The sequence below is a fragment of the Petaurus breviceps genome, unplaced genomic scaffold (genome assembly GCF_028583685.1).
Source record: "Petaurus breviceps papuanus isolate PSGF00001 unplaced genomic scaffold, PetGlider_PUasm1.0 118, whole genome shotgun sequence".
In the NCBI taxonomy this organism is placed as follows: domain Eukaryota; kingdom Metazoa; phylum Chordata; class Mammalia; order Diprotodontia; family Petauridae; genus Petaurus; species Petaurus breviceps.
The window spans coordinates 5,021,820-5,049,133 of record NW_027185616.1 but is presented as its reverse complement, the minus strand read 5'-3'; the positions used below and the strand labels follow the sequence as shown (position 1 = coordinate 5,049,133).

The 27,314-nt window shown below is 40.0% G+C and overlaps 2 protein-coding genes across 4 annotated transcripts in view; one reads left to right on the top strand and one right to left on the bottom strand.

The window, feature by feature from the left end:
- Positions 1-21,829, bottom strand: part of PMM2 (phosphomannomutase 2) — a 30,641-nt gene extending 8,812 nt beyond the window's left edge. Inside the window, exons 1-8 of one of the 3 annotated variants that reach the window (XM_069085541.1) lie at positions 21,662-21,829; positions 15,407-15,518; positions 14,431-14,507; positions 13,740-13,831; positions 11,325-11,424; positions 11,090-11,165; positions 3,886-4,001; positions 154-195 (exon numbers count right to left, since the gene is read on the bottom strand). In XM_069085541.1, the coding sequence (XP_068941642.1) occupies positions 169-195; positions 3,886-4,001; positions 11,090-11,165; positions 11,325-11,424; positions 13,740-13,831; positions 14,431-14,507; positions 15,407-15,518; positions 21,662-21,727 (666 nt within the window). In that variant the 5' untranslated portion in view covers positions 21,728-21,829 and the 3' untranslated portion in view covers positions 154-168. Of the gene's footprint in view, positions 1-153; positions 196-3,885; positions 4,002-11,089; positions 11,166-11,324; positions 11,425-13,739; positions 13,832-14,430; positions 14,508-15,406; positions 15,519-20,810; positions 21,616-21,661 lie in introns of those variants that run through there. The other 2 variants (XM_069085532.1, XM_069085551.1) reach the window with 2 other exon arrangements.
- A 107-nt stretch (positions 21,830-21,936) lies between these two features.
- On the top strand, positions 21,937-26,462 carry TMEM186 (transmembrane protein 186). The gene is given in 3 exon segments (XM_069085565.1): positions 21,937-21,959; positions 21,961-22,030; positions 23,804-26,462. Coding segments are annotated over 3 exon segments (720 nt in total). The 3' UTR covers positions 24,431-26,462.
- Positions 26,463-27,314: the final 852 nt, after the last annotated feature.

The following is a 27,314-nucleotide window of genomic DNA, read 5'->3' as shown; positions in this document are numbered from 1 at the left end:
TGTTCCCATGATTATATATGCAAGGTGAAAGAGAATAAAAAATAAACCTAAAGTCACAAATAGGGGAAAACCAGGTGAATGGTGGTACAACAGAATGTAAAATCAGAATGAAGAATAGGTCCAGGGGAGAAAATAACAAATTGTTTTATTTCTGTTATATCTGGGACATTAGGGGGACATCCAGGTGGAAACATCCTAAGGGTAGAAGGAGAAGTAAGTATAGATTAGAAGACTAGACAGAGCTAGATATAGGAGTTATCTGCCTAAAGGTGGTTAAAGCCAAAGATGCAAATGACATTACCACAGCACCAGTGTAGAAAAAAGAAAAGGACCAAGGAGAGAGGTTTGTGGAATGCCCACATTAGCAGGTTATGTAGGAATAATAAGCCAGTTAAAGGGACAAAGAGGGAGATCAGGTAGGGAGGTGAATCAGTTGAGCACAGTCTCTGATACCAACTCAGAAGAGGGTGTCCAGTAGTAGAGGGTAGTCAGTATTATAAAAAGGATTGGAAAAAAAAAACCCAACTACCTGTATTTAGTTATTAGGAGTTTTCTGGTGACCTTGCAGAGAGCAGTCAGTAAACAAGCATGTGAGTGCTAATTTTACGTGCCAGGCACCATGCTAAGGTGCTGGAGATATAAAGTAAGGAAAAAACACAGTCTCTGCCCTCAAGGAGCTCATATGCTAATGGAGACAACAAGCAAACACATGTATATATAGGGTGTTTCAGTAGTATCAAGACTGACTGCGAGAGGTCAAGGTGAGAGTGAATATTGAAAAAAGGGAGGCATCAGGTGTTGGCATCATAGGGACAAATACAGAACTGAAGGTAGGATGGAAGAGAAATGCTATGGAGTGGTTTTTTTGAGGAGAGGGGAAGAGGAAACCTCAACGTATTTTTTGGCTAGATGTGAAGATGCCATAAGAATGAGGGAAAGACTACTAGAACAAGGGGCTAGAGAGTCATGAGGGAATGGTATCAAAAGCTGGAAGGTTTTGGCAAATAGCTGGAACTTCTCTCCTATGATCCGTGGGAAGGAGAAGGTGGTGCTGACAAAAAGGGTTTACACAAAGGGAACAGGAGTCAAGAACACTTATGTTGGAAGTAGGAAGCAAAGTCATTTTTGGTCAAGTATATGTATGGTGAGTGGAACACAAGCAATTTGCAGTCACTGTAAGGAGTGAAATAAGGAACCCAAAGACAGATCCTGATTGTTGCCTGAATGAAGGATAAAGGGTTTACAAAATGGGGTACAGGCAGAACTTATGTAGGAAACTGTGAATGGAGAGTGGTAATGACCCTAAAATGGGAGAGGTGAGGGCTCCCTGAATAGGAGCTAGAAAAAACACCTGAAGTTGATTTTTGTTGGTCTGAAGAATTAGATTCTATTTTGTGAAGTGGAATAAACAAATGAGACCCTTTCAGATGACTATCCAAAGGCCACCTTTCCAACAAAGTAAGCTTATGTATTCTTAACAACAAGTTCCTCTTTCTTCAATTATGAAAGAAAATGACATTTAGTAGGCAGGTATGAGTAAGCTTCTTAGAGTTACTTAGCATCTGAATAAAATATAATTATACTTCCTAGTTGTTTTTGAAAAAAAGAAATAGCATGAAATCAGATAGTGACAGTTTGCAATGGATTTTTAAAATGGAACCTATTAAATTAATATTATCCTGAAAATGATTTCAATAACCAGATACAGCAGTCATATTTGAATTTTTTCACTCACCATCATAAAGAATATAAAGTACACAATTTTATCTAAATGAAAAGACATCATTCATGAGGATGAAAAGAACAAAATTCTTCTCATTTAATTTCACTGGAAGGTACTCTAAAACATGCTATCAAATATTATTTCTTGAACTAGAGGCAAGAGATGTAAGAAGCTTCTGTTATCACTTCCAGCAATCAAACACTTTATGAGTGCTTAATTCATGCAAAGTACTGTACTTGGTGCTAGGGATCAAGAAGTATGAGATGTGGTCTCTGCCTCTAAGGAGTTTATAATCTATTCAGGAAGACAGGACCTCTACATAAATAACAACAGAAGTGATGAGAAGTCCCAAGTTTGTAGTAAAGACACTATGTGCTATAGGACTTCAGGGCAGAGGGACATCCCAGCTGAATGGACTGGTCAGGAAAGTCTTCTCAGAGATATAGGCCTTGAACTTATCCTCTGAGCTAGGGTCAACACCATCCTCTTCCCTACCCTTCACACCCAAATCTCTCTGCAACCCCCCAATACATACTATTGTATATTAAGTAGTATGGTATAGTCGAAAGAACCCTGAAGTAGATGACCCAAGTCCTCAGGTTCAAAGTCTTAATTCTGCCACTAACTAGCTATGTGACTTTAGGCAAGTTATTTTCCCTCTAAGGGTCTTGGTTTCCTCATCTATCAAATGAAGGAGTTGGATTAAATAATATTTCATATCCTTTCCAAGTATATCATACTATGAATTATCAAAAATCTACACTGGTAAGGCTCAAAGAATGAGGTTTACATCACATAAGTTAGCTGATTTTTCCAGTGCCTTATATTGCCAATGGCAAAACATTTCATTAATTTCCTCAATTCTAAGACAGATGAGGTAAGTGGCTACAAACACAGACTTGAAAGTAATGCATGCTGCAAAACCACATTCCATTAATACCTTTTTCCTTCTCATATTTCATACTATTTGCCTTAATGTCAAGGAAGAAAAATCAATTACTACTGTGACAGTATGGAGGATAATAGGTCATGAAAATGACTTTATTATATGTTGCAGAGTAAATGAACCCATTAAGATCTTGGCCATATAGCCTGCTTATAGTCTGGCCTGCTTAGCAAGGGATATTCCCAAGCAAGAGTTAAAATTCCAAAATGGCATGTTAAATGCTAATCCATTCTCTATGCCAGCAGTACAGAGCCTGGTTCATGGGTTACCTGCCTAAGCAGATGATCCTATTGATAATGGTTTGGTGGTGATACATTAGAATGATCTTCTACACCAGACATGTTAGGGTCCTTAGGGTGGTGGGAATTGACAGTCTGGGACTGGGGAGTAAGGTAGACTGGGTTCTCCCCTTCCCTCTCTCCATAATTTTGGCTATTTTCAATCACTTCTTATGGCACCCTTGGTGTGAGGGCCATACATACACATAAGAACAAATGGAAAATGGACAGAAGCTCCTCTGAATGAAATTCTTCTCTTTCTTGCCAATATATGGCTCAAATCATGTCTAATTGTAAAGGAAGGATTTCACAAGATAGCTTATGCAAATGGAAGAAAGGTATAGTAAAAAGAGTAGTGCATTTGTAGTCACAGGGCCCGAGTTCCAGTCTCACCTCTGCTACTTACTATCTGTACAATTTTGGGCAAGATACCTGACCTCTCTAGGTCTCAGCCATCTCACCTGTAAACAGAACGGGTTGGACTACATGGTCTCTAAGATTGCTTCTCGCCCTAAGTCCTATGGAGCTTAAAAAAAGTTAAAATTTTTAGATACTATTTTTATAACATGCAAACCAGATTTTCAACAGTACTGGAACTGAAACAATGTTAAGCAACTAAAAAAGGGCAATATTTAGGGATTAAAACTGAAATAGATCTGCTTCTCCTTACAGTGGAAATTTACATTCTTTAGCTAAAACAGAAAGCTTTATCTGTGCTTCCCTTCGCCCTTCTCTTGTGGCCAGAACTATGAATTCCTAGGAAAATGCTTAGGAATGTGTGTGACCAGCATCATCCTTAAATACGGCTACAAACTCAGAGGGAATGATCTAGTATTCAGCACTGCTCTGATGTGGAGAAAGTTCATTTGTTAATTTTTTTTACTATTTAGAATTAAATGTTAAGAATAAAGGAATTGTAAAAATATTTTAATACTTACTGGCATGGTTTTGTCTCCAAAGAAATAAATTGTCTTATAGTCATCATTTTCAACAAGTCTCAGACAGTACCTCTTATCCCATCCATTAGGAAAGACATCAAAGCTTATTTGGCCTCCTGCATAAAAGACAGACAAAAAGGTGAAAAGGGGTGACGGGTAATTTTAAACAACATATAATTTACTATTCTAGAGTACTTAAAGTGCCAGATTAGGGGCGGCCAGGTGGCTCAGTGAGTAAGAGCACTGGCCCCAGAGTTGGGATGACCTGGGATCGAATCTGGGCTCTGATACTTAGCACCACACCCAGAAATAACTGGCCATGTAACCTTGAGCAAGTTACTTAACCCTGATTGCTTTAGAAAAAAAAAATAAAGTGCCAGATTTTATTTCCCAATATTCTACTTTGCTACTTTTATAGATGAATTTACATAACTTTTACAAGCCATTTGCTTGGCGTTCACTTGGGTCTCAATGAGGTAGGGCCAACTCAGGTAATGAAATGTATTTATATTTAAATGCTGTCAAGCAAGTAGAGAGCAAATGAAGTATATTTATAAGAAATGTGATAATGATACTGAACAGAGCATACCATAAGGCTTACACACCTCAAACTGCAAGTGGCTTTTGGGGAGATTTTTATGTCCAGCTTAAACCGTTATAAAAATGAAAATGAGCTAAACTGGTAACCATAAGTTGCTAGTTTAAAACATAAGTTATTGTTTTAAAAATTGTAATTCTTTTTAAATAAGGAGACACAAAAATATATCACAAAAATGTTTATCTTACTGGCATGAGAATACTTAAGCACCAATCTATTTTATTGTGATCCCTATTTCTAGCTTAGTTAACCTGGAACATTCATCAAAGACTGAAAAGGGGAGAGAGATGTAAGCAATGACTAATCAGCATGACAAGAGAAAATAGCATATTTAAAAAGCTGGCATTTTTATTCCATTTAAAATTGTTTTTTCTGACTTGCTCCAATCTTTCCTATAGAATTCAATCAGGTAGGGGCGGCCAGGTAGCACAGCGAGTAAGAGTACCACAGCTCCAGTGTCGGGATGACCTGGGGATCGAATCTGACACTTAGCACCTACCCAGAAACACCTGGCTGTGTAACCTCGAGCAAGTTACTTAACCCCGATTGCTTACAAAAAAAAAAAAAATTCAATCAGGTCCTGGTACTCTGACCAAAGATGGAGTAGCAAACCAGTACTCATAAGCTTTGCTCAAAGCAATCCCATAAATGAGAATTCTGGCTTCCTGCTTCTGCGGGGGAAGGAACAAAGGAGTGCACAGAACTTGGGCAGAATAAGGAGAAGGAAAGATTTGGACTAGTGATGTAGGTCAGAAGTTGAATCTAGAGAGGAGAAATGGAAGAAAATTTGAAGAATCTGTAGACCCAGATTCTGCTCCAAATTGTTTCTTAAGTTGTAAGAAAGCAAGATCAAGAATAATTAAGGATTAAGTAAATCAGTAGAGTGTACTGGAGACAGAATAAATGAGCACTAAAGGATTTTAACCAGGTGCTTAGGGTTGATATAAAAGAATTCATCAAGTAGTTTCAAGACAGTTGTTACGGAGAATTCAAGAAATCGTGCAGTAACTTGCACTGTGTTTGACTTTTATGTTTCTGCCACAATAGAGTGATTTATCTGTGTTCCAAGTGTAGGCTGACTTCCCTCCTGGAGAAGGTGAGGGGGCTGGGAGAATGCCTCTCCATACTCCAGGTTGTTAGGGAAGATAAAGCATTCTTAAAGAAGATAGAAGGGTTCAATGGGAATAAAAAAGGTCTGAGGAGGAAGGCTTGGGGGACTGACCCTTGTCAGGATAAAGAAGAATGGAAGAGGGTTACAAAGAAGAGAAAGGGAAGGAAAGGGGCACTGTATAATTAGACCTTAAAAAAAAGATTTAAAAACAGCTCTTTTTAAAGAGGAATGAACTAGATGCTCTGAGGTAGAAAAGAAGCTGCTTGTCCCATAAGGATGATAGAGCAGTCACAGAATCTAGCAGGTGAGAGATCATCCAATAAGAGAGAGAGGAAGAAGATAAGAGGAGCAGTAGTAATTGGTAATTTCCTGTTCACAGGTCGGAGCTCCTGTTTGTTGACCTATAAATAAAGAGGCCCGCTGTCTTCCTGGGCATGAATCCCAGGCAGAGAGACTTTCTGAGACTTATCAAAAATAGATGATTACTATTCCTTCTAGTGATTCACATGGGCACAAATGACACTTCCAGAAGGAAAGTAAAAAGTCTTACCAACAATTATGAAGAGTTGGCAAGAAGCTGAAGAGCCCCTGAGCACAGGCTGTATTCTATGCATTTTTGTCTATTAAAGAGAAGAGATGCAGGAAAAACAATCAATTGGAGAAGTGAATAGCTTGGTAAAAAGGTGATGTCTGAGGAGGGCATAGATCAAGGAGTACAATATAAGGCCAAAAGACTCCTGACCAGAGAAGGAGCATACCAAAAAAGCTGAAAAGAAGGTATTTGGTAGGTATCTTGCAAATCTATACAGAGTAGCAACAAAGACAAAAATAGCACCTGAGCTACTCACAAATTCATAGGAGACAAAATCCAAGAAAAGAGTCAATGGTGAAACCTGTGGCCTCAAGTCCTAAGTTTAGGCAATAAACAGGGAGAGCTAGAAGTCCTAATGCACAGAGACATTCACACACACACAAATAGGTAAAAGGGTGTGTGTGTGTGTGAGTTTGTGTAGAATAGCATAATGCTTTATTCATATGTAGCAAGCAGAGGACATTACAAAGGGTATTTGGGTGAAGGTCAAAGGAAGGAGAAATAGAAGTGATTTTGTCATTGGCGGATACTACTGCTCACCAGGACAGAAAGAGGGAATAGATGAGAAGTTTAAAATAGAGAGAAACCTTTCCAGAATGTTGGGGGGCACGCCTTCCAGAGCTAGTACTCTATTAGCATGACTTCTGAAAATTTCGGAAGTGAGAGAGCCACTTCATGATGAAGCATCAGAATAAGTTTTGGGCAAAATTTCTATAACACGAGGATACTAACTCTTGCCCTGATGGAAAGGCAAGGTGGTACAAGTGGGGAAAGTACTGGAGGGAAAAGCACTTTGCCTCTGGAGCCAGTGGAAGTAGGTTCAAATCCTGTCTTTGATCTTAGTGATCTTGGCCTTAACTTACCTCTCAATTTCCCTCATCTGTAAAGTTGTGAGACTGGACGAGATGGTCTCTAAGATCCCTTGCAATTCTAAATCTATGATTCTACATCACGTGTTTTTTTGAGGAACAAATGAGATAATGAATGAGTGTTACAAAAATAAAAAACAAGAAAGCATTATATAATTTTGAGGTAGTATCCTTAGAAGGAAGGGTTTGAGTATAATCTATCAGAAAAAGTTCAAAGAGATGCAGAGACAACTAGGTGGGAAGGAAAAAAGAAAGTGGTCGGAGGCTTCTACTTTAAACTGATACACACACACATACACACACATTTAATTCAAAGGAGGAGAAAGACTGGCTTCTGCTTTTTTAATGAAATACTCTCCAGTTAATAGTATTCCATATCTCTATAGCAGAAAGAATATAATTTTTTTTACTATTTGTGTCCAACCAGGTAATTGTCAATCTTTTCATTTTCAAATGCTCCAGTCTTTGACATCTATTTATTTGATAAATTAGATCTATGAGCAGCTTTCTGAGGAACAACTGTGAAACAAATAGGCCTGGTACCAAGGAATATAGTGATAGGGGACTTCAATTATCCAGACTTCTACTAGAGCTTTAGCTCTGACAGCTACTGACATTAGTGATAATTTCATCCCTCAAAAAAAGTAGAGGACTCAACAAAGGGAAATTCTATTTTGGATCTGATTCTCATTAATCGTAAGGAACAACTGGCTGTTGAGATGTCAATAGTGGGATCCCTCAAATGGTGACCGTTCTTTACTCTAAAGATTATGATCAAGGAAAATGGTCTGACGTACATCCTAGATTCGGGGAAAGATGATTTCAAGGGATTCAGAGAAGAGATAGGTAGGACTAAAATGGACCAAATGCTTCAAGTTAAGTCAGTCCTGGAGGACTAGGAGATACGCAAGTATGAAATATTTAAAACACTTAGGGAAACAATTTAAATGAGGAGAAAAGAACAGAATTTCTCTGAAAAGACAGATGTGGATGGATTGTAAACTCATCAATCGACTCGGATTTTAAAAAGAAATGTATGGAAGATGGAAGTGAGACCAGATAACAAGATGAATATAAGAGGTAGGAATACTAGAGCTCAGAATGGTGTGAGGCTGGCCACGGAAGATGGGTGATAAGCACAACAAAAAAGGGATGGCAGCTTTGCTTTGAGTGGATGGAATGATTGAGAATAATCGCAAACATCCATATAGTTAGGGCTTTAAGGTTTGCAAAGCCCTTTACATTTGTTATCTCGTTTGATCCCCACAGCTCAGTGAAGTTGGTACCATATTATTCCCATTTTGAAGATAAGGAAACTAAGGCCGAGAGAGGAAGACCAGAGTCTAAATCTTGCCTCAGACACTTACTGTGTGACCTTAGGCAAGTCTCTCTCTTTACCTCTGACTCCCAAATCCAGCTTTCTAACCACTACATTAGAGGTATCAAACACACAAACTACACGTGGCTCAAAATACTCCTGAACGTAACCCAACCACTTTAAAATGTAACCGAGTAGTTAACCAAATGGTCCTGCTCCCATTTGTGCTATATCCCCAGTCACTCCAGATGATGAGTGAAAACTACGAGAAAATAGAGCTGCTCAAATACTATTTTGTTCCTATTTTCTCTGCAAAGGAGAACTAACAGAACAAAATTAACTAATAGTGAACTTATACCTGAGATGAGCAAGGAGACATACAATAACTGAGTACCTGGCTGCCCTTGGGGAATTCAAGTTACCTCTCCAGGTTTGGGTCCAGAATTTACTGGGAGATGTGACTACTGAGTCAATGTCAGTGGTGTTTTAAAGATCATGGAAAATAGGAAAGGCACAAGATTGGAGGGCAAATGTCATGACTTTTCAAAGTAAAGAAGACTCTTCTTCAAATTCCCCTATCAGTTGGAAAGTTTAAGCCAATTCCAACCTGACCTCAAAAGTACAATTACCAATGACACAACTTCCCTTCTTTATTTTCTCCCCTCTTCAAATCATTCAAGACTTTTGGCAGTCATTGGATCATGGGTCTAGAGTTAGATGGGGCCTCAAAGCAATTTATTTCAACTCTTCATTTGACAGATGACGAAACTGGTGTCAAGAGAGGTTATGTGACTTGGCCAAGGTGATGGTGGTAGTAAGCATCAGAGGTAGGATGTGAATCTTTCTTCCTCAGGGTCTATCTGGCCATTGTGTCCTTTCTCTAAATTCCTTCATTGGCACTCTACCGTCTACTGAGTAAAATTCAACATTCTTTTGCCTGGTGCTCAGTGTCTTCCATAATCTGGTGCCAACCTATTGTTATCTTATTTCCTAACATTTCCCTACATGTATTCTACGCTTTGGCCACAATAAGACTGTTCGCTACCCCTCATGCAATCCTGAATTTCCTAGCCTCTATCCTGTTGTTAACACCATTTCCTATCCCTGAGATTTTTACCTCCTGGATTTAGGATAGTATGAGTTTCCTCACTTTGGCCTGCTGAATTTTTACCTCTCTTGAATTTATACCTGTGGTATAAAAACCAAAAAAACCCCCCAAAAAACCCAACCCCAAACCACCCCCTCCCCCAATTTCCATTTCCCTGATAAATTCCTACTTAGGTTTATCTCTTCCTGAAGGCCTTTCCCTGACCTCTCCGGTGGGTATAATGTTTCCTCTCTTTCCTCAGATTTCCATTCTGCAACTTGTTATGGACTTATTTTAAAGGATTCTCAGTTCCTCCAGTGCGGATCATCTCTCCCTCAGACAAGTCACTGCCCCATCAACGTCTCCGTACAAAGTCTTCTATGTTGTGACTGCCAAAAATATTTAAAACCCGGTGACCGACCTGTAGTGATGGCGTTTCTGAATTTGGCCGAGCTATTTCTTGGACAATGCTTTAATGTCAGGCCTATGCTTATTTCCAGTGGAGTAGAATCTGCTAGAGCTTGCATTCTATAGATTTGAACCTAGGATAAGAGTTCTTTGAACTTTTTTGTGCAGGAAACTATTATGGCAATATGATAAAGCCTATGGATCCCCTTCTCAAAATTATGTTTTCAAATGCATAAAATAAAAAACATAGGATTACAAGGAAGCCAATTATATTGAAATTATTGAAATACTGGAATATTTCCTATTGAATACTGACATTCAATATTCTTTTTTTTTTAAGCAATCGGGGTTAACTTGCTCAAGGTTACACGGCCAGTTATTTCTGGGTGTGGTGCTGAGTGTCTGAGCCCGGGATTTGATCTCCAGGTCATCCTGACACTGGAGCCAGTGCCCTTACTCGCTGAGCTACCTGGCCACACCTAAGCAATTGGGGTTAAGTAACTTGCTCAAGGTTACATGGCCAGGTGTTTCTGGGTGGGTGCTAAGTGTCTGAACCCGGGATTCAATCTCCAGGTCATCCTGACACTGGAGCCAGTGCTCTTACTCGCTGTGCTACCTGGCCGCCCTGACATTCAATATTCTTATTGAAATCCTATATTGAAATATAGGATCCTATCACATATAATTACATATAATAAGACTTGCTTCAATACTTCAAGGATCTGTGACATCATCTTTTTTTGAGTGTTTCCCCTGAAGTAGATGACTTTACTATTTGGTTGCTTTGAATGAAAAATTCATTGTCCTATTGCCAACCTGATGACAGGGCTTTCTAAACTTGTTAGGTCAATCCTTGGATGATAGAACTGGAACCATAATTAAAGTTGTTCTAACTTGGTGGCATCTGTCAGAGTCTGTGGTAAGTTGGCATTATCTTAAAGAGTCTACTTCAACGACATCATGAAGCAATGAAGTAGGACTCTGGTGGAGGCTCATGTGCTTTTATAATATGTTACAGTGTATTTTAGTTACCTGTGTATATGTCATATTCTCCTACTAGATTGTAAACTTCATTGGGCTTGGAATGATGACATTCAACTGGCATTTAGCCTGCAGCTCCGTAAATAACTGGGACTTAATAAATATTTACAGAATTTAACAAAAGTAGAGGACTCAACAAAGGGTACCAAGATCCCAAACAGGATTTAAAATAGGAAATACCTATAGAAAATGTGAGGCCCTTTCCTTCAAATGTTTTCTGCAGATCAGTCACAAATTTCTGCCTTATATTTTCTTTCTGTAGAGAAAAGACAAAAAGACATCAGTTACTGACTGAATTTGATTTAGAAATGTAATTTTAAAAGAACAAATATTTTCCTTATTTTATTCCTGGTAATGAAGTAATGTGTCTTAGCTCACTTTTATAATAGTTGGCACATATTTAGGAAAGACGTACTTTATCTAGTTCATAAAATTCGAGTCGTTCTTCCTGGCTGCAGCTTCTTCCAATAGGAGATACATTTAACATCCCATTTCGGAATTCAATGAAAGTACCCCTGAAGAGAGAGATAAGTTGGAGGAATAACGATCTGAGCATTTTCTAATTGCATAAACAGAGGTTGAGATGTTGGCTAACTTCAAAAAAGTTAGAAAGTCTTCATGTTTGATGAGATGAGGACACATCTCTAGGACACAAGTCAATGTCAAGCAACTTTCAACTAGAAATTTAAGTTCATGTACTATGTTTGCAAAATTGCAACACAGAACTTTGCTGAAAAGTGTTATGTAAACAGCAATACTACTGATATCACAACAAATAATAGCAATAAATATTTGAATAAAAGAACACATTAGCTATGCTTAGAATGTGGAGGTTAGTTCCAACTGGCTACTTTGCAAGAGAGATTTCAGATACACTGCTTTTACTAGAAATGCAGTGCAAAAACATTCTTAGAAATGTCCTCTAAGTTCTGGTGATAAATAAGAAAACCAAAAACATCCAGGGAGAGAGAGTAATCCTAAATTATATATTTTTTAAAGTTTTACAAAAATTCATTTCACAAACACTGAAAATTCTTTATGACACCAGACTGAGTTTTCCAGGAAATACCCTGAATTTATCCTGAAGCAAGGATAAGTAATTCTTCTGTATTTTCTTTTTTTTTTTGGAGGGGGGAAGGCGGAGCAATTGGGGTTAAGTGACTTGCCCAAGGTCACACAGTAAGTGGTAAGTGTCTGAGGCTGGATTTGAACTCGGGTCCTCCTGATTCCAGGGCTGGTATTCACTGAGACACCTAGCTGCCCCATTTTCCTGTATTTTTAAAATTCCTATTTGGAAAAACAGTTTAGTTTCAGAATGTCAAGTTTCAGAATGATCAAAATATAGCTTCCTCCACAATCCAATAATGTACAAGCCAGATTTCTATTTCATGAAATCAGTATTAGTCTATGATGAAATGTGGTAATTCCCAATAGAAACCCCTTTTTATTTTTATCCTGGTCTAATTTGTAGTCTAAATAAACTAAACCTTTAAGTGTTGCCACCAGCCTCTTATAAGAACATCTGAATCTTTTTTTTAAATTAATTTTTTTTTTATTTTAAGCAATCGGGGTTAAGTAACTTGCTCAAGATTACACATCCAGTTATTTCTGGGTGTGGTGCTAAGTATCTGAGCCCAGATTTGATCCCCAGGTCATCCCGACACTGGAGCTGGTGATCTTACTCGCTGAGCCACCTGGCCGCCCCTAAGCAATTGGGGTTAAGTACCCTGCTCAAGGTTACACAGCCAGGTGTTTCTGGATGGGTGCTAAGTATCTGAGCCCGGGATTGAATCCCCAGGTCATCCCGACACTGGAGCCGGTGCTCTTACTCGCTGTGCTACCTGGCCACCCCAGAACATCTGAACCTTAACTAATCATAAGTCACCTAATGAAAACTCTCAATAAACAGGTCCTTTTCTCCTCTGCACTTACAAAAATAAGCTTTATTCAAGACTTAGCAATAAAAACCAACTCCAGACATTTAGCCCAAACTTCTATACCTATAGTAATGTACAAGAAGTAATGTACATAATGACAATTATAAAGCCTTATAAGATCCTAAATTATCAACAAAAGATTAAAAAATTGAAAAACAATTTATGTACTGCATGGTTTACTATTTAAGGCAGAAAGAAATCCCAATAAATTTCAGATACATTTTTTTTTTAGCAAGGTTTTTAAAAAAGGATATTTTAATCTGCCAATTCAAATAGTCCATTTTCTGAACATTGTGATTCTTATCATATCTATAAGAATTATTTTGAGCCTATCTTAACCTTTGGTTCTAGGGGCCATAAAAAGTTAGATTCTCAATGTTGCTGCCTAGATCACTAAATTACTACTTTATTTTGTGATGAGAGGTGGTGTGGTGTGGCAGATAGAGAACTGGCCTCAAAGTTATGAAGACTTGGTTCAAGTTCCACCTCTGATACATGCTGGCTTTGTGACCCTCTCAGTGGTCTAGGCAACTTTCAAAGACAGGAAATTGCACAAAAGGTACCAGCTTGCCTGTATTAGCACAGGAAGTCTCCTATACCAATAAAATCATAGGTCTAGGTCCAGTTTCTATCCCTTATCCCTACCTCATTCTGTGATATATTTCATCTGAGAAGGCCTTTGTTCATTGACCACAGTAATTCACAGGCTCCCCTTTTACCTTTTAATAGTCTGGATTTGTTTCAACAGTACAATATGCTCTAAAACTCAAGTGGCAGTTTTCTGATTAAAATTAGTACTAAATCCACTAATAATACCGGTGTCGAAGGCATCAGATCTTAATGACAGATGGAGGATGAATATTTTGATTATGCTAATAAGGACATATACCCACCTCTTCTTTGGCAGCTTAATCTTGGCAATGTAACTCAGACAATAGTTGATTAAATCTTGGATTAGGTCTTCACCCAGATAACCCTGAATATTCTAAATAAACAAAACACTCTGGAGTTAACAGATTAAGTATGATCCATTTCCCAGATGGTTTTCCAATCAACTAAAGTTGCTATGTGATTATGAGGCAAATGTGCATGATTGCCTTCTTTATTTTTCCTTCTTTTAGTTTTCTCATGATTAAACAACGTCGGGTTTATCACAACAGTGAGTTTATTAATCAAATGTGTTTTCTGCTTCATTACTTTGGATTCTGTTTTCATGGGCTTGCAAATGCAAATAAAACCCAAAGACTTACACCTTCTTAGACAGTACTCAGTTAAAACTCTCAATGAAACCAAAAGAGGGAGCAGGTTACTATACACATTGTCAAATAGCTCCCAGAATCCAAGTGCAACATACTACCACTTTTCCCAAAAATTGTTATTTTTAAAGATCAACTTGTTGCTGTAGGTATCTGTGCTAAGAAAGACTACAACATGTCTAAAAAAGTCATTAGGCTATGCTATTTAAAGTCAGTCCTTATATTTCCTACTCTATTTCCAAAGCATGGCTATCATTATCAAATTTTATTTTAGAAATTGTTACTATAACAGTGTAAAAAAATTTTGGAGACTCTGAAACAGACATACCTGCTTACACAGAAATTTGCCATCTTTGTATGCTACCAAACCATTTTCTGGAAAGACGTAATCATATTTTTCAAGCACTAAAAATAAAAATGAGTAGCAAATCATAATGCAACTTATTTATATGTTTCTATTCAAGACTGATTTTTAAAAATTACAAGTGACGTGATAAAAAGAACATCAGCCTAGGAATCAGGAGGACTTGGCACTGAGTTTCGGTTCTGTCATTAGCTATATGAAGCTGGTCAAGTCAGTTCATATCTCTGCATCTATTTCCTCTTCTGTAAGATGAAAGGTTTAGGCTTGTTGATTTTGGTAGCTTTAAAATTCTGTGATTACATGGTAATCCATCCCCTAATAGTATAGGTTTTACCCTATTACATGACACTTGAACAATACACCCTCCTGTAGTCAGTCCTAGAAGATGGTAAGACTTGTTCTGTAACTAGTCTGGGATAAGAGAAGGGCAGAATAACATGACCAGACAATGGGACTGAAGAGGTTAAATGTACCCCATTAATTTTGCCATTTAAGAGATTTAAAGCAACAGAGAATAAGAAACACAAAAAATGGGGAAAACAGTCATTTACAGGAGAGATATAATCTTTGATCCTTAGCATCTGTAAGTCCACTTCCCCTCCTCCCCCCCCAATACAACTTACACATTAAACTGTAATTTGGAAAGTAAATGATTATATTTAAAAGCATGGACTTTGGTTCTAAATAGGCTAGGGCCAACAGAAATTCAAATTATGCTCAATATTGTTATTTTAAGGTGATCCTACTAATATTTGGGCACCAAATTTACTTCCCTGCTGGTAATTCCGGTTATTTATAAGATAAGCTGTTTGGTAAATGAGGAAACAGGAATCCACCACATGGGAGGTCCAGGCTTAGAGCTGCATGTGACTTAATATTTTTAATGTCATAATTTTCTAAAAACAAGTTAATATTTTACTAGGACGTAATTATTTTTTACCATTGTCTCCCAGCTGCTCCTGTACCTTCTCAAAGTCTGAGCCTCCAACTACTCCAATTTTTATCTTCTGCCTCAGTTTCTGCAGAAAGTCATCCATTTCTTTGGTGATTTTCTATATATTAAAAAAGAAGACAGAAACCAATTAAACACAATATGGCCATAAAATTAAAAGTGCCGAATTTATAACTATGTCTTTTCAGGCCCAGATGACTTTCTTGTAGGTTGGCAAAGTCAGCATTTAGGATTAACTTTGGTAGCAAGCCTGGATCAAGTGATCTAACAGTGCCATATAGGAGCAAAGTTTATCACTGTAATGGTGAAGGGGCTTCCTTCCAGTTTGATGGGCTCAAGGCAAGTATTTCCATTTCAACTGTAAATACTTCAATGTTTCTTACACTGGTCACCAGCTCAAACAGTCAAATCAAGTTACCTAAAATCCCAAAACAAAACATAACAAAGAAGTTTGCTCATACCCACATTAATGTACAACAAAATGACTTTAGTAGTTTTAACAATCACATCACTTTTTATCAATCATATTTATAACATACATGTCACACTTTCAAAAACTTAAAAAGTACAAAATTCAAATCTAATATAAGAAATCTGGAGTTTAAAAATATAAACAGCACTCACTATGTGTATGTATCTTGTATACAGCACTCATCTGAAGGTTATGAAAGAGAATACCTCAAGAAGTTTATTCTACCCTAACTAGATTAGGAAGAAGCAAAGTGAATTCTAATTGCAAAATATCAAAATTCCACATAATTCTGCATGTGAATAGTTTTGTGCATAATTTACCACATCCTAACCTCACAGCAAAACGATGAGCTAAATCACCAAGACACTTGTAAGGTGGTGGAAGACAAACACTCTCTTGGTCAAGACTAAAAGCAACATCCAGCTATGTACAACCACTATCTCCAGATAAAATTCTAGATGCCACAGAAAAAGTCTTGTATAAGGAATCACTTCTATGTCCTGAAATGATGCTGTTTTATGTGGAAAGGCAGCCTGCCATAACAGAATTCCAGACTTGGAGCCAATAAACTTTGTTTGAATCCCAGTTCCAACTCATCTTCTCTAAGTTGTGTGACCACAAGCAAGTCACCTAACCCCTTCTGGGTCTCCATTTTCTCATGTGTAGAATGGGGATATTTGCTTTTACTATATTACAGGGATAGTGTGAAGGAAGTGTTGTGTAAAGCTTAAAGCACCAAGTGTAAATTACTATTACTGATGATTACAAGGCATTCTCACTATGAATGTAAAACAATACTTTCAAAAGTCCATGTATCATTTTTGGATACATTTTATGCTGGTACAGGACATAAATCAACTAGTTTCCAAACAAATTCTCTGCAAGGTACAGGTCCACAAAATAACTGAGGAATATTGTTTAATATTATGACTACAGCTTCGACTAGGTTACTTTCTTTTAAAAAAAAATCTGCCAATAATCATGTTACATTGAAAGTAATGCAATACCTCTCTTAATCAAAGATGTATTCCAGTAACATTCTTCACATACTAGAACTGGACAGAATCTCAGAGATTAATTCACTCAACACCTTTATTTAATAGATGAGAAAACTAGAGAGGTCAAGCAGTTTGCTTAAAGGCCACACAGCAAGTCAGTGACAGTGTCAGAATTAGAACCCTGGTCTCCTGACACTCCAAGTGTATTTTTGTGATCAATTCTGTATTTTGCCAGGAACTTCATCCCTAGAGAGAGGAACAATATAAGAGGTATAGATTATGTTTCAGGATGCCAAATGTGGTAAAATTATATCACTGGAAAAATTAAAATACGCATGGGAAATCTTGGGGCAGAAGATATAATGGGCAAAACTTAGGAGAAAAGAGGTAGGAAACCCTGTATTCAGGCAAAGGAAGGGACTGGAAGCATAATAAGGTCTGATGAGAGAATGGAAGATTCCTGATCCTGTGTGACAAGGAATACTGGCTATTCTACCACTGAAGAACAACTAGAAGTAAATAGACTTCTAGGAGCAGCTTCAGCTGACGGGCTGGTTGCTTTTTCCCAAAGGAACAGGAGGCCATCTGGTGGAGAGAAAAAAGAACCAGTTTTCCTGGAAGGGATCTTAGAAATTATTTCTTCAATCTCCTCATTATATGGATGAGGAAACCAAGGTTTCCTGAAGTCAAGAATCCTTTTAACAGACAATAAAACTTTTGAATCCATAGTTATTGACAAAAAGCTTAAAATGAAAAGTGTTTTAAGTAGCACAGGAAAACCCAATCACTAAAAATATTAGTGAAAGATTCACAATATTACAACTGGAACAGACCTTAGAAATCCTCTTGCTTTATCTTCTTCCTTTTACAGCTGAGAAAACTGAGGTAAAGAAAGTTAAATGGCTTGATAAAGAATTGAGAAAATGAACCTCTCTCTCTTCTTTGCAGAAATGGAGGACTATGGATATGGAATAATTCATAGTCAGTCTCAGCTGATATGCTGGTTGGCTTTGATGAACTGCTTTTTTTCCCTTTTTCATCTTTCTTTATTCTTAGTTACAAGGGATGGCCTACTGGGTGGTATTATAAAAACTAAAGATATCAATGAAAAATATTTAAAAGAAAATAAATGGCCTGGAGCTTAGGAACCATTTTATTAAACAGAGATTTGTAGCAATTGTATTTTCTGACTTTCAGCAAAGAGGATATAAAGATTATCCTATTAAAAATTATTTTAGCTAATATAATATGGGTTGAGGGCCATTCTGGTAGACTGGAAAGAGTTTTGGGCTTGGAATCAGAAGACCTGGGTTTGATTTTTGGCTCTGACATTTACTAGCTTTTAACTTATTTAAGCCCTCTGTTTCCTCATCTGTGAAATGAGGATTTGTTTCACTCAGGAAGCATTTATTAAATATCTACCATGCTCCAGGTAGAGAAACAATATGTCATAGTGAACAGAGAGCTGTCTTGGAGTGATGTGGGTTCAAGTACCACTCCTGATATTTGGCTGTGTGACTGTAGGCAAGTCCCTTAACCTCTCAGTGCTTTACAAATCACAAAGCAGTTGCCCATTTACATTAGCAGAAGGCATATCTTTACTGGGAGTTTCCTATATCAATTAAATAAGCCCCTATCAAAACAAAAAACAACAACAAAAAAAAAAACTCCTGCTAGGGGCTGAGGGTACAAAGACAAAAATGAAGCAATCCCTATCTTCAAGGAACTTAAGTCTTTTCTTCTGACCTTAACCACTGTAACATGCAAATTTCACCCCCCCTCCCTACCAAAAAATCTGACTTGTGCTTATGCATGAGGAAAATACTTAATGTACAAAAGAGGTAGTCTACTCAAGTAACTATAATTTCCTGGAGTCCAATTTGTGTCTTATACTTCTTTTTCATTTCAAGCCTCCCCAAATTAGTATTTCATATATCATATATCTATATATTTCATATATCCTAAATAGTAATAGTACTATTCAACATGTGCAAGAGAAGGGGCTCATTAAATGTTTTGCTAATGTAAAAGTATCCACGGGTGATGAGACCTAGTCCTGTTTCAGACAGATTTGCATTAACTAAATGACCTTGGAGAAGTCACCTAGTCATTCTGTGCTTTGGTTTCCTTATCCAAATAATGTGAATAATTCCTGTCCTGGAAAACTGAATGTGGGAGAGTAAATGAGTGGCAGTTGTAGGGTTCAAGCGAGCACAGACTTATGTCCAGTCCATTATGTAGTCCCTGGTTTACAATATACCACGTATCTCTCGAGGAAATTTTGGAGCTCTGGATAATGCTATCATATGTAAATATTTACTAATCCAGTTGCTCCCTGATTGCCCTGCCTTCAATTTTCAATAATTCAATGAGCCATGATTTGCTTACTATTCCCTTTACCAGTGCAGAATTCTCTAACTCAGCAGGTGGTCTTCAAGAGTTGCTTTGGCTGATAAGTTAATCATTTGTCTTTAACATAGGCCAAGAGAAGAATAAACTCTTAAAGCATCTCATGGGAGTTCATAGTCAACTAGCATAGCCTCTGAGTAACCAGTGTCACCTCTATGCTGCAATGAGAGCTCAGAGAATTTTAGAGAAATAACTGTTCCTTACAAACTGCCATGAGGCCATAAAATGCTAGGGCATTTCCAACTAGAGCCCTACTTATTTACTGACTTCCAAGCCAGTCTTCAAGGTCAGTACTTGACTTAGTCTTCCTTTCCACTCCAATGTCTACCCTTATATTTGGGGGCTTCAGTTTACATGCTGATGAAGTCTCAAAAGCCCCTAATCTCATTATCCTCCCTTCACAATCTATAACTCTCAGATTGCTGTATCTTAGCACAACCTCCTATGAGTCTGCCTTCCCCCTTACTCCATCCGCAGTGTAACCTCTAATAATTTCACTCCTTCCTGCTCTCCCAGGTCATCAACCTTATCTAGTCTCACTTTTCTCCCTTCAAAAGTCTTATCCTATCAATTCATCTTTACATTGTCCTTTATCCTTGAACCTCTTACTTTATTATTGCTGCTCAATCTTTTCTAAACCTCCACCTTGGATTACTTCCACCATTCCTATCCAAGTACTACAAAGAAGTCACAGTCTTGATGACTTGGGTCTACTGTAATCCGATGTTAGCTGATCTAAACTGAGGTCTCTCAGCCACGTACCAATTCTTTTACTCTTCCTTGTCTGGCAGGCTTTCAACACTCCTCACATGGTCCCTATTCCCATGTCCAAGCAGTTGCCAATTCTTATTGTTTCTACCTTTTAAGTCCCCGTTCCCATCTTCTCTCCACTTAGACATACCATGACAATTCAGGTCTTCATCATCTGTCACCAGAGTTATTGCAATAACTTCCTAGTTGGTTCCATTGCATCCTCCACACAGAGGCCAAACTGATATATCTAAAGCACATTTGTTAGCATGTCACCATCTCTGTTCAAGAAGCTTCAAGGGCTCTCTACTACCTCTGGGGGCGAGGGGGGAAGCCTCTCTAGCACTTAAAGACTTTCACAATTTGGTTCCCTGAACAAGACATTCTGTCCCAACTTTACTGCCACTGCACAGACGGTCTCCCATGTCTAAATGCTCTCTCTCCTTACTTCTGCTTCTTGGAAGCCTAGCTCCCTTCAAATATCTACTCAAGTGTCACTTCCCACAAGACACATTTCCTGATTTCCTTAGTCATTAGTGCTCCACATCCTGTACCTTCTCCCCCACTAAATTATTCTGTGTATGTTTATATTTATCTATGTACATGCTGTTTCCCTAAGTAAAATGCATAAACCATGAAGGCAGGGATAATTTTTCTTTTCTTTTCTTTTTGATCTTTGTGTCCCAAGTGCCTAATACACAGCAGGGACTTAATCAGTGCTTGCTGAATTGAACGGAATTGAACTGACATCCTCTACACTGACCTGCACTTTCCAATGTTAGTAAGTGTGCTTGGCTCTCTCCTCAGGAGGGTTTGCCTTGTTTGCCCAGACTCATTCTGGAAGAGGTTCCCTTAATACTCGAACAGCTTCCAGAACTCGGCTGTTCCCCCGACACCTTTCCCGACGCTTGGCTAGGTGCCTGAGTTAGGCACTCATTAGCTAGGTGAAATCCCAGGCGATCGCTTCGTCTTTCTACGCCTCGGCGTCCCCGTTTGTAAAGTGAAGACAATCACTGCACTTATCGAACAGGTTTGTTCCAAGATTTAAATGAAGTAAGTGACACACGCAAGCCTAAATGCGCGCAGCTGGCACTCGCAGAACCACATTTCCTTGACTCCAACCAAACGTCAGCTCCCGAAAGGCAGGCACCCCACTTCCTTCTCATCCCGCCCTCACCCCAGGAGCCCCGCAATGAAAGACCGTGCTCACAGTGCACCCCTTCCCGAAAGGCGCGTGCCCGGGGACGCTGGCGGGGCGAGGAAAAGGAGGGGACACGCTTTATTTGGGGTGAGCCTAGCTGTCCAGTGCCTGGGGGGCTCACTCGTGGATTTGGAGTCCGAGGCCCAGGTTCGAATTCTGACCCTGCTGCCTATTAGTGAGGTTGGGCAAGTCCTCTTTGGGCCTCGGGTTCTTCATTTGTAAAACGAGGGTCAGGGAGCTCTTTCCGGCTGTTTCTGGTTCCAAGTCCCAGCACCTCATCCCTCCCGCTCCGGGTCCCGGGGTGACGAGCCCTGCCGGCAGCTCTAAGTCTCCCTTCCCCTCCCCCGCACACGGGGGAAGCTGAGGCTCTGCGAAGCCGGCGGCAGCGTGGGGCGGGCTCGGGGTCTGCTTGCCTGTCGCGGGGCGGTGAGGGTCCCGTCGACGTCGAAAAGACAGAGAACAGGTGCCGAAGCGGCCATCCCGACACCCCAGGTCACGAGCGCGACCTGACGCGCTGGCGCTAGAAGCTTTCCGGATTTGCCTCACGAGCCGCGGGGCACGCCGGGAAGGTGAAAGACCAGAGGCTGCTACGTCGTAGCCCTAAATCCTTTCTAGAGCGCACGATGACTCACGGAACTACAACTCCCAGAATGCAAAGCCCCAAACAAGTCCCACCCCTCTCGGAGCTATGACCCGTAGGGGTCGGGACACGCACGCCAAGGCGCCAAGTAGTTCCGGAGGACGTAGCGGGTTCGCTTCCGGTAGCGGGAGGCCGTACCATGGTGAGCAGCCGGGTTTCCCAGTGTAGGGAGGTGGGAGCTGCTGGGGTCCCCAGGGGAGCCGCCGGGTAGATCCATCAGCCGGGAGTCCGAACCCAATTACTTCATCTTCGATAGGCGGGAGGAAACCCCTCTCCCGTCTTGGGGCGAGGGGGAAAGCGTACTTGGGGTCCTTCGGGCCCAAGGCCCTTTGTCACCTCGTGCGATGGTGAAGTCAGTTCTCTTGAGTAACTTCAGTAACCATTTATTAGGCACCTACTGTGTGCCAGGTATCGTTGTGCTGAGCACCGGGGATGCAAAACGAGGCCAGAGGCTTGTCCTCTAGGAGCTCGCAGTCTAACGGCAGAGACGTCGTACAAATAAATGTATACGAAGCAAGCCATGCCCAGGACAAGTAGGAAATACGAAAAGAGGCAAACGCTGCCAATAAGAGGGGTTAAGGAAAGCTCCCGCCGCGCCTGGCCTCCGAGCCGGCTGCGGCCCCTCCTCCACTCGCCTTCCCTTTGGGGTCTGTAGACGGTGAGACCCCGACCCCGTTTTTATCCCCTCCTGGGACATCATGACCCCGGGGTCCCGAAGATCCCGTTATTCTTCATGCTGCTGACCGACCGTGAAGGCTTCACCTCTCGGGCCCCAGATGCCCCTTTCCTGGACAGGGGTGGGAAGACTATCTCGGCCTCCCCCAGTTAAACATCTTGGTTCCTTTCATTAGCAGGGCTCTGTCCTACCTTTTCTGCATTTATGGCATGGCTGCCCTCATGCACTCTACCCTGCAGCCAAACTGGCCTTCTTGGTATTCCCAGAGCGACGGACTTCTGCATAGGCTTCCCTCTTCCCCCCATGCCCCAAACGCTCGTCCTTCCTCACCTCTGCCTCGTTTAGAATCCTTAGCTTCTTTCAAGGGTCATTTCAGGCGTCATCTTCTAAGGGAAGCCTTTCCTAATTCGAGCAATCCCTCCCACCCCAGTTATTAATGTCTTCTACATCAAATCCACCTGCAAATATTTATTAATTGCTATGCACTAGATAAACAAAGAAAAGCTCCCCCCCCCCCAAAGTCCCTGCTCTCAAGGATGCGTGGTCTAATAACAGGGGAAACAAAATGCAAGCAACTGTGTATAAATCAAGTTATACACAGGATAAATTGGAAATAACAGAAGAAAGGCACTAAAATTAAAGAAGGATTGGGAAAAGCTTCCTGTAGACTGGGGTTCGGGGCAGAATTTTAGCTGGGACTTAAAGGAAGCCAGGAGGATCAGGAGACTTTACATAAGAAAGGAAGGAATTTCTGTTTTGTTTGAGGAAAGCATGGAGACCAGTGTCACTGGATCACAGAGTAGTATGGAGCCAAGTTTTTAAGTGATGAGGTTAGACCTGGGCTTTAGGGTTTTGAAACATGACTGGAGGATGGACTGGGATGGGGAGATTTGAGGCAGGGAGACCAACTAGCAGGCTATTGCTGTAGTCTTAGTATGATGTGATAAGAACCTGCACCCAGCGTTGACCTTGTCAGAGGAGATAATGGGGTAAATGTGAGAGTTTTTGGCAAGGTAGAATCAATGGGAATTGACAATTTATTGGTTATGGGAGGTGAGGGTGAGGAGTTGAGGATAACATCTAGGTTGTGAGCCTGGGAAATCTGGGTTATCTGTATTATTATTAATCTTTGTATCTACTTAGTTGTATATATGTTATATACTCCTAAGGGCAAGGACTTAACTTCCCTGTTACTTTATATTGGGATTTGTGAGAGAAAGTGATTCTTTTCCCTTCCAGGTTACCATCTTCAAAGCTGTTTTCCCAATCCGTTGGGTGGCAAGGTTGCAGTCTCGGCCTTGGTTTTGCAAGATTCACGTTCCCAGTTTTTATGTGGGCAGGCCTATCTCCACATCCCCTGATAAACCATCAACCACAGAGGCTGAAAAATTCCAGATGATTTATCGGTTTCCTGGCATCAGATTCTGTGGATCGCTGTCCCGGGTGAAGATTCTGCAGACAGGGATTACTGTGGTAATATTACCACCTAGCTGTTATTGGTATCTGCAGGGCCTCATTCCCCTGGACTCCCTGTTTTTCACAGGGGGTGTTGCTACCTTTGCCCTCGCCATGTTGTACTGGATTAGCCATTTCTTTCGTCGGCTTGTTGGGATCCTTTATGTGAATGAGGCTGGCACTGTGTTGCGGGTGGCACACCTGACCTTCTGGGGCCGGCGTCAAGACACATATTGCCCAGTGGCCAACATAATTCCTGTATCTGAGACCAGGGAACTTCCCTTTGATGTGTTCTTGAAGATCCAACAGTATGGTGATGATCAGACCTTCTACTTAACACTGCGTTTTGGACACATCCTGGATAAGAAACGCTTTGTACAAGTGTTTGGGAATCTTGATGGAAAGCATTGATGGTTTGGCAGAACAAACTCCTGGACCTTAGGGAAATGTGCTCTCACTGGAGCTTTGAATGGTAGCCTCAAGTGTCTGTACTGTACCTGTGCCAAGCATATCTCCCAGGGCTCAAACTAGAGAGGGAGGTTAAGAGGCAAGAAAATTAATTGTTTGGTGGTAGTCAGCAATGATCTACTGTGTGCCAGGCACTTGTCTTTCAGAGTCAAGAGATAAGTGAACTAGAAGCAGACCTAAGTTTCTGGTAAAACAAGTTGCTCAACAGGCTTTGAAAAAAGAATACCCAGTGGAACTGTGAAACTGCTTTTCGTGGTGCAGTGGGAACTGACTTTCCACTTGAGTACTTTTTCTAGAAAAAGGCGGTTTGATTTTCTGGAAAGAAAATTGTCAGGACACAGTGGATCCTTGTTCTGCTGTTGACTGATTATAATGGCCATAATGGCATGTGAGTGACATTCAGTCTATCAAAAAGAAAGTATTACTCTGCTGACATGTAGTAGGTGCTTGAGGGAGTGGTATAAAATATGGCTATTTCATCCCCCTCAGAAACAGGATGGAAATCAGAAGTTAGCATAACATCACAGTTGTGATTTTTTTAACCTTTAAAAGATTTAAATAATCTTAAACTGTTAATATTGCAGTCTAATAAAAAAATTGGGGGGGTTGAGTTGTTCGTTCATATATTTCTGTTTTTTTACAGAGCTTCTGCAGGGCAGCATGACTCATTGGGTGATGCTGCAGGTGTCTTGGTAGGAAGAGGGATAGACTGCCACTGGCTGCCGAGTGGTTTTAATGAAGGTCTTCAACAGGTGCTATCTACTGAAGACTCATGTTTTGGGGATGGGGAAGGGTTGCAGTAACTTGATTCCTGGTCAAAAGAATTAAAAGGGGTCCTTTTCAAGTACTACTTCAAGCAAACCATGAAATGGATCAGCCTCTAAAACCTGGAAGTGGCATTTCAATGTTAAATTATTCCAATTATTCCATAACCATGACATATAAAGGGACTAACTCATTGGTGAATTTGTTCCATGTCAGAAAAGATGGGAGGCCAAAGAATAATACAAGTCATTCAAGGAAAGATTAAGTATAGTGGGGAGAACTTGGAAAATGATTATAGTTTTAAAGGACAAAGGAAAAATATTTGCCCTCTATTTTTGTTAATTTATATTGATAAATGTAAATGAAAGGCCATAAGTTTACCTGTAAGTTTCAGCAGTTAGTTCTTAACATTCACTTGATGAGGTAGGAACTTTGGTCCCTGGGATTTAGCAATAGAAGGGATCTCAGGAGTAATTTCAGTTAAAGCACTTCTTTTCAGAACATAGGCGTTTATGCAGCCCTTCAGATATGAAGTTGATATTATTACCTATCAGGGCATGCCAAGTTATTTTTTAGTAATGGGGCATGGTATAGGGACCTTGGAATCTCTGCCTCAGTTTCCTTATTTATAAAACGAGGAAGCTGTAAACGATGGCTTCTGAGGACCTTTCCAGCTCTAAATGTATGATTCCAAGCGAAAGATTTGACACTAAATATTCACTGGACAAATGTGCCCTAGCAGTCATGAGACTTAAGATTCTAATCCTGGCTCTGCCACTAAGCAACTAGAGTTCAGTTCTTTTGAGCTCTGATATTGAGGCTCATGCAATACCACCAGAGGGCACCCCCCCCAAAGCAAATGGTCATCTTTAAACTCAACCAGGCTTTGCAACAAGCAAAAGAAAAAAACAACTGGACAGAAACTGGCTTCTAAGCAACCCAGTTCTGGCAACTATCCCAATTTATCTTCGGCAGGACCTCTGAGATCTACTCGAACCCCTTTAAATCCTATTTAAAATAGGCAGCCAATCTGAAAAAATGGATGTGATCAACTGACTGAAGAATTCTTTTCCAAGTAATAAAATGGTTTCCTTTATAAACCATTAAGTCAGCTTTATGTATGGACTATAAAACAGCAAGGAAAAGCAAATGAATTGTGTGGCATATCCTTTATACGATAGGATGGATCCCTTTATAACAACTGCTTTCAGAGGATAGGCTTAATGCTTGGGTTAAAGATGACCAGATTACATTAATATGTGTAATTTTTAGAATGATTTAATGCACCTAATTTTATATCTGGACCTATGTTTTAAGCAGGTTCTTCTGTCAATGGACATGGCTGCTTAGAACTTAGGGAGTATAGGACTAGAATTAGGAAGACTTGAGTTTGAGTCTTTCCTTAGATGCATGATCCAGAGATGTTACTTTACTTTGGGGCCTTAATTCCTCATCTATAACATGAGGAAGTTGTATTAGGTAGCTTCTGTAGTCCCTTCTAGCTCTAGATTTATGATCCTATGATACTGCCTAAGATTTGGTCTTTTACACACACGCTTATTTGATTGTGATAATTTATGAACATGTTTACATAGTACTGCAAGGTTAGCAGATGTATTACATGTTATCTTGTTTGATCCTCACAACAATAACCTTGTGTGATCCCTATTTTACAGATGAGGAAATTGAGGCTCATTAATATTCAGTGACTTGCCCAAGGTTACACAGCTAGTAATGTTTAAGGCTGGTTTTGAATTCTGTTCTTCCTGACTTCCAAGTCCATAGCTCTATCCACTGTACCATCTAGCTGCCCATGCTACATCATGTCATTTGGTCTTTTTACTGGTACTGCTGGCTTCCTTTCTTGGTACACCACCCAAGGGCCTTCCTACCCAAGGAACACCAACTCTGTACAGTTTCCCTTCTCAGTCCTATTTGTGTATGTGACCCAAAACTGGGTAATGAGCACCAGAATTACCAGTTTGGGGCTGTCCCTGTGCCCTAGTTTGGATGGGGATGGTGATGGGGGGGGGCAGTATGTTATGGAACCTCTTATTGTCTT